Genomic DNA, 6,753 nt, shown 5'->3' with positions numbered 1-6,753 from the left:
ATATGGAACGCTTCATGCTCTTAAGGCATCCCCCGATGACAAGACAGCACTGCACTTTTAATGTGCGCGTCAGTGTACTGCTGACTGACGCCAGCGCCGAAACCTGAAGCTTCGCGTGAGAATAATAATGGGCAGCAACACAGATGAGTGCTTAGACTTCTTTACCGCTAGAGTCAAGCAAACGAAAACACTTTCAACTTTTACTAGAGCGTTTACGGATATGCTTCCGAAATACGGCCGGCCAGTGAGAGCCCCTCTTCATTAATATACAGTATATCAGTCGTAATCTTCCTTACAGAGGAATTTGCATAGAGTCCGCAGAAAACGGAACTCTACTCTCGAGTTATACACAGGAATCTCAAATTGTCGGCGCGCGGGATCTTTATGCTTTAAAGTAGTTACAAGTTCACATGAGAACACGTGGGGATATTTAGAGAGGTTAGGTCATACCGCGGAACGTATTTGCGTATTTTGCTCCCAACAAGATCTGTAAACTGATCTACTTGGTCGTCAACATTGGTTTTCTCTGTAGATGGTGACCAGTCGCTGGTAGACAATAAACCATAAACAACATAATTACCCCACCTGAAAGCAAAGCGTTGTATACCGATCTCACATGTCACACTGACACTGCATTTTCATGAGTATCACTTATCAGCCACGCAAGGGGCAGTTGGTGGATCACATGTTCATCACCCTATAAAACTGCACTGCGTCATTAAACGTCTGTTCCATCGTGGCGTCCGGCTGATACGCTACAGTTGGCGACGAGGAAGCGACGGCGTTGGCCGTCGGCAGGATCACCCCACCTGAAAGCAAAGCGTTGTATACCGATCTCACATGTCACACTGACACTGCATTTTCATGAGTATCACTTATCAGCCACGCAAGGAGCAGTTGGCGGATCACATGTTCATCACCCTATAAAACAGCACTGCGTCATTAAACGTCTGTTCCATCCTGGCGTCCGGCTGATACGCTACAGTTGGCGACGAGGAAGCGACGGCGATGGCCGTCGGCAGGATCGGCGAGTATCGTCTCGGCACAAACGCGTCATGGGACGAATACGTCAAGACGCTAGAAATGTTCTGCGAAGCGAACAAGATGGTGAAAGAAGAACAGAAAAGAGCCGTCCTGCTGACTTGTTGCGGCGAAGAATCGTGCGGGCTCATCGTAACTCTGGTGAAGCCAGCAAGACCGAAAGCAGCAAGCTACGATGAAATTAAGACGTCGGTTCGCAAGCACCTGCATCCAAGGCCTTCAGAGCTGTACGCAAGGTTTTTGTTCATCAAGAGAAACCAGACTGCCGAGAAATCGGTTGCGGACTACGTCACGGCGCTTCGGAAGCTAGCCGAAGACTGCGGTTTTGGCGACGAGCAGCCCCCGTTGGACATCATGATGCGAGGCCGTTTCGTATGCGGCCTCCAGAACGAAGCAGTTCAGCAGCGACTTCTCGCAGAACACGACGTCATTTTTATGTTCAGCGTTGCGTACAACATGGCCGCAAACGCAGAAGCGACGGCCAAGCAACAGTGAGACATACGCATGCAAGGCCGAGACGAGACAAAGGACTGCCAGGGCATGATACAAGCAACCCACAAGAAGCAAGACGCCATGGCAGAGGGATCTAGTTGCTACTGTTGCAACGGTAAGCACGCTCAGCATTTATGCAGTTTTATAAAAGTGGCATACTTCAAATGCAAAAGGGTCGGACATATAGCGAGGGCTTGTCGTTCCAAAGACGAAAGTAAAGCGGCCCGGAAGAGGACGCCTGAGCAAAAGAGGAAATTTGAAAAGAGCAAGGGCGTGTACGAAATGAGTATTGTTTTCACTCTGCGAAGCGAATGAGCAAGAACAGAAGCTTATGATTAATGTACAGATACAAGGGCAAGAAGTCCCGATGGAGGTTGATTCCGGTGCCTCGTGCTCAATTGTGAGTGAAGATACTTTTCGAGTAATCTAGAGAAATCGGGATGAAATACCCCTCCAAGATTCTGGAAGAATTCTTGTAACCTAATCAAAGGAGACGTTACAGCTGCTGGGTCGAGCAGCCATCTTGGTAGAATTCAACTGCCGGAAGGCAAAGCTGGGTTTGTTGGTAGTAAATAATCGAGGCAACAGCCTGATCGGGCGAAACTGGTTTAGGCCGTCAGGCATTTGCTTGCGGGAAATCCAGCAAGTTAGAGCGGAAGAGGTGCTCTCACGATTTTCTGAGGTGTTTCGCAGGGACCTTCCTGGCTTCAGCGGACCACCAGTTCACATCGAACACAAAGACGACGCCCAGGCAGTGTTTCTCAAAAGCCGACCAGTTCTACTGGCCCTCAATGACGACGTGGGTAAGGAAATGGATCGCTTGGCGCAACAAGTGGTATGCAACGCGTCGCGTACTCCAGCTGGGCCACACCGCAGGTAGTGGTAAGAAAAAAGGACGGAACTTTACGATTGTGCGGCGACTACCGTAGCACCGTAAACAAAACTATTAAAAGCAGCGGGTACGCTTTGCCCACTACCGCTAAAACGCTCGTAGCGCTGTGTTGAAGGAATTTTTTTTACAAAGCCGGATCTAGCTCAAGCTTATCAACAGCTTACGCTAGACGACGAGTCGGCAGAAGTGCTCACAATTAAGAAGATAAATGGACTGCACAAAGTCAAACGGCTGCCGTTTGGAATTTCGCTGGCGCCGTGGGTGTTTCAACCCACGCTGTGGCTGTTAGCAGGCATTCCTGGCGTGAAAGCCTACCTTGATGATATCTGGGTTTCTGGCTGTAACGCAGAAGAGCACGCCGAGAGATTAGAGACCGTGCTATCGTGTCTGCAGAATGCACAGTTAAGAGTAAATAAGGACAAGTGCGAATTAAACCAGCCGAGCATTGAATTCTTGGGTCTCAGCATTGACGACACGGAAATACATCCGAGCCGAAGCAAGACGGACGCCAGGACGCCATGCATAAAGCGCCTGCACCCACAAGCAAAAAGGAGCTGCAAGCCTTCTTGGGGTTGCTAAATTTTTGCAGCAGTTTCCTCAAGGGCAAGACTGAAGCGGCAGAACAACTGTATAAACTGCTCGACAATGACCACGAATGGAAGGGCACAGGTGAGCACCAACGTGCGTTTGAGACTAAAAAAAGATGCTTAGCTCCGACTCTGCACTCGTGCCCTATGACACCAAGCGTCGTTTAATTTTATGCTGCGACGCATCTCCTGTGAGAGTGGGGACAATGCTAGCCCATGGTGCGACTGACGGGAAGAAACAGCCCATAGCTTATGCTTTCCGGACGCTTGCAGCAGTGAACGTAACTATGCTCAGATTGATAAAGAGGGCTTGGCTGTTGTCTTTGGCGTAAAACGGTTCCACCAGTACCTTGCTGGGCAAGAATTTACGATAATAACCGGCCACCAGCCGCTACTGGGCCTGTTTAACACGGACACGAGAGTGTCTGAAGTTGTGTCACCCAGAATGCTCCGTTCGATTTTATGTTTGTCTGCGTATAACTACAGCCTTCACTACAGGCGAAGCCAAGACAACTCCAACACCGATGCACTCGGTCGTCTGCCAGTTCCGGGAGACGAAAACGAGCCATAGCCTCGTGGAGACGTGCTTCTGTTGGAAGCGGTCGAGTGCGCACCGCTGCAGGCAGCAGACATCGCTGCGCTGATCAAGGACACTCTTATCCATGATAAAGGAATGAATCCTTAGTGGCTGGCCGTCAACACAACTGGACGTCAGTGTTGTCGTTGCATCGTGATTGCATACTGTGGGGGAATCGCGTTGTAAATCCTTATGTAGGAAGAGAAAGTGAACTTCAACTCCTGCATGCAAATCACCGTGGGATGAGTGCCATGAAAGCGTCAGCTAGAGGGCTCATGTGGTGGCCGAAAATGGACCACGAAATTGACGAGTTTGTAGGGCACTGTCAGCCATGTCAGAGTAACCGGCAAAGCGACCCCAAGGTGCCAGTGCACTGTTGGATGAAGCCAGATCAACTTTGGCGTCGCCTACACATTGATTTCACTGGTCCAGTTAATGGACACATATTGTTAATCGTGGTAGACGCGTACAGCAACTGGACTGAGGTTGAAGTCATGTCATCCATGAAGGCTACAACTGTCGTCACCAGCTTAAGGAACATGTTTGCGACACATGGTGTGCCATACGTTATCTTTTCATATAACAGCACAGCATTCACTAGATCGGAGTTGCAAACCGTTTTAAAGTGTAATGGTGTGCGTGCTATTTTCACTGCACCTTATAATCCCCCCAGTAATGGTAGGGCGGAGAGGATGGTAAGAGAAGTTAAAGAAGCAACAGGAAGCTTCGACGCAGTGCAAGATTTCGCGGTTCTGATTAAACCGCACACGACGCCACATTCGGGCACGGGAAAATCTCCGACAATTAATGATAGGACGAAGGCTCAGGACAGCCTTAATCCGGACCGGCAACAAGCGTCTGAGCCGCAATGACCGGAGATTAAGAGGTTCCGTGTCAGTGACGTGGTCTTTGCTAAAAGCTTTTGCCCAGGTCCAAGGTGGAAGGTGGTCGGGATTGTGGCTGTCCGAGGCTCGGTGTCGTACATGGTCCAGCTGGACAACGGCGAGCGCCATCACAGGCACCGGTACCAGTTGAGGAATGCCTGGACGAGGCTTGAAAACGATCCAGTCCCAAGTGCGGACTACCACGTCAGGCTTCCTCCTACAGCCAGAGGGCCACAACAGTTGCTCGCCAGCATGGAAGCAGCCAAAGGGGCAAGTCCGCGCCAAGCTATCGAAGACCCAGTCGAGCCGCAAAGATCACTACGCGTTAGACGGCCTGTCGCATGTTATGGCATTGATGACTAACCAGACATTTTGCAATTGTGTAAGTAATCTTAGCAGAAAGGAATGTTGTATACCAACATCGCATGTCACACTTACACTGCATTTTCATGAGTATCACTTATCAGCCACACAAGCAGCAATCAGCGGATCACATGTTCATCACCCTATAAAAGGGCACTGCATCAATAAACGTTGTCTGTTCCGCCCTCGCGTCCGGCTGATCCGCTACACAAAGCAAGACGATTCATTTATGTCACTGCCGGAACTCCGCCAGAAGGCTGTCACAGAGCCAGTTACTTTTAGTGGCGTATGGAACTTGTTGGGCACGCACAAGTTAAATGTCAGAACGAAAAACATTTATAACTTGAGCATCGAGAAGCAAAGGTCTAAGACGTCACTACAGCAATAGGCAGTCAAGTTATGCTGTTGAAGCGAACAAAAGGCCAGAAAGAACAGAGTTAATGCAAACAACTCTAGAGGAAAAGCTCCCCATAGCGCCCACGCATTGAAATCAGCAACCGCCATGTTGCTACTCTGTGCAGGCACGCAGGCGCAAACGACAGGATGCTATTCAGACGAGACACACAATAAAGGTGCTCCCCAGCCTCCCTCAGTATGGTGGCACCATCTCGTTCAGGCAGCTACAAATGCATTATTTCGCACGGCGTAAATGTAGTATCAAAATTTTTTAAGTTGTCATCCGATTCTTCTGAAAAATATACGGACTGAACATTGCAGGTTGTCTGTATACGTATGTGCTACATTTTGGTACTTGTGTCCGCATATTACTTTGAATAACATTAGCGTTACAAAAATGAGGGGTAACAACATCGTGGGCCCATTTGCGGTCGCCACACTTTTAGCTCAACCTTTCCTGTAGAGTTAGCGTACTAACTCTGTGCCAGAAAGTACGGTAGACTGCGCTTCTTCTCTATATAATGATTGCAATGAGAATATGTAAACATGCTCCAATCAATTTTTCATGCATTAAAATCGCCATAAATGATTACTCTGTGCTTGCTAGGGGATTATATTACACTTACAATGCAAGAGATGACCTCATGAAGTGAGGCAGGGCAAATAGTCGTCCGTAGGTAGAAACATCCAACAAGCATTTTTTCTAAAAAAACGATTACCAACAACAATTCACGCAGCTTGCTAGGCTATGGGCTAGCCAAATCGATTATTGTGTGATTTCTACGTCTGTAAGCCGAACTCATCTCTCTGGACTGTGAATATCAATTAGTACAGCACCACTTACTACAGCGTAAGCTGTTGTGTGCTCATTCTAATAGCCGTTTCGGTTGGCCAATAGCGTCCGACGCCGCCGCTGGTGTCCGGTTTCCGTAACCGCTATAGCCGTCAATCATACGAAAAAAATACTCAGTTCCCGTTGGGATTGAGCCCTGGTCCGTAGGGCGAGGATCAGCTTTTCTACCTCTGAACCACGCTACACCTAAAATTTTCACGCCCTTATGGATGTAATAGGGGTGTTTCGGTTTTTAACCCTTGTAAACACCCTTGAAACGGCCTTTTTTCGAAAATCGGTGTTCCACAAGAAAAAAACCCTTGGAACACCCCAGCCCTAATTTACACCCTAATTGTATGGGTGTAAATTAACAAAGCTGTATTGTAATAACTGGATGTTGCCAAGTTACGCATTTATATTGGCCATACATTAAACGCACGCTACCTCGCTGCCCCCGCGCCTCAACCTTTAGTGAGAGCCAATTTCCGGCTGAATTTCCTTTTAGAGATGAATACTGCTCTAATCTTATTAGATATATAAGTAGTAGGACTTACTGCAGTTCTCGGGTATGTCACAATAAAAATACCTGCACACAGTCATCAGAAAGCCTTTTCAGCAGGTCTCTACGAGCTGTGCAAGAGTCAGTTAAAAAGAAAAAACTACACATCCCGCTTACATACGTTATCACC

The 6,753-nt window shown here is 48.3% G+C and overlaps 1 protein-coding gene across 1 annotated transcript; it reads left to right on the top strand.

Moving 5' to 3' along the window:
* Positions 1-1,008: 1,008 nt before the first annotated feature.
* On the top strand, positions 1,009-1,536 carry LOC142586848 (uncharacterized). The gene has a single exon (XM_075697719.1). The coding sequence runs from the start codon at positions 1,009-1,011 to the stop codon at positions 1,534-1,536; it is 528 nt and encodes a 175-aa protein (XP_075553834.1).
* Positions 1,537-6,753: the final 5,217 nt, after the last annotated feature.

This window comes from Dermacentor variabilis, chromosome 7, assembly GCF_050947875.1.
Source record: "Dermacentor variabilis isolate Ectoservices chromosome 7, ASM5094787v1, whole genome shotgun sequence".
Lineage (NCBI taxonomy): Eukaryota > Metazoa > Arthropoda > Arachnida > Ixodida > Ixodidae > Dermacentor > Dermacentor variabilis.
Note: the sequence above shows the minus strand (reverse complement) of the source record. Positions and strands in the feature narration are given on the sequence as shown.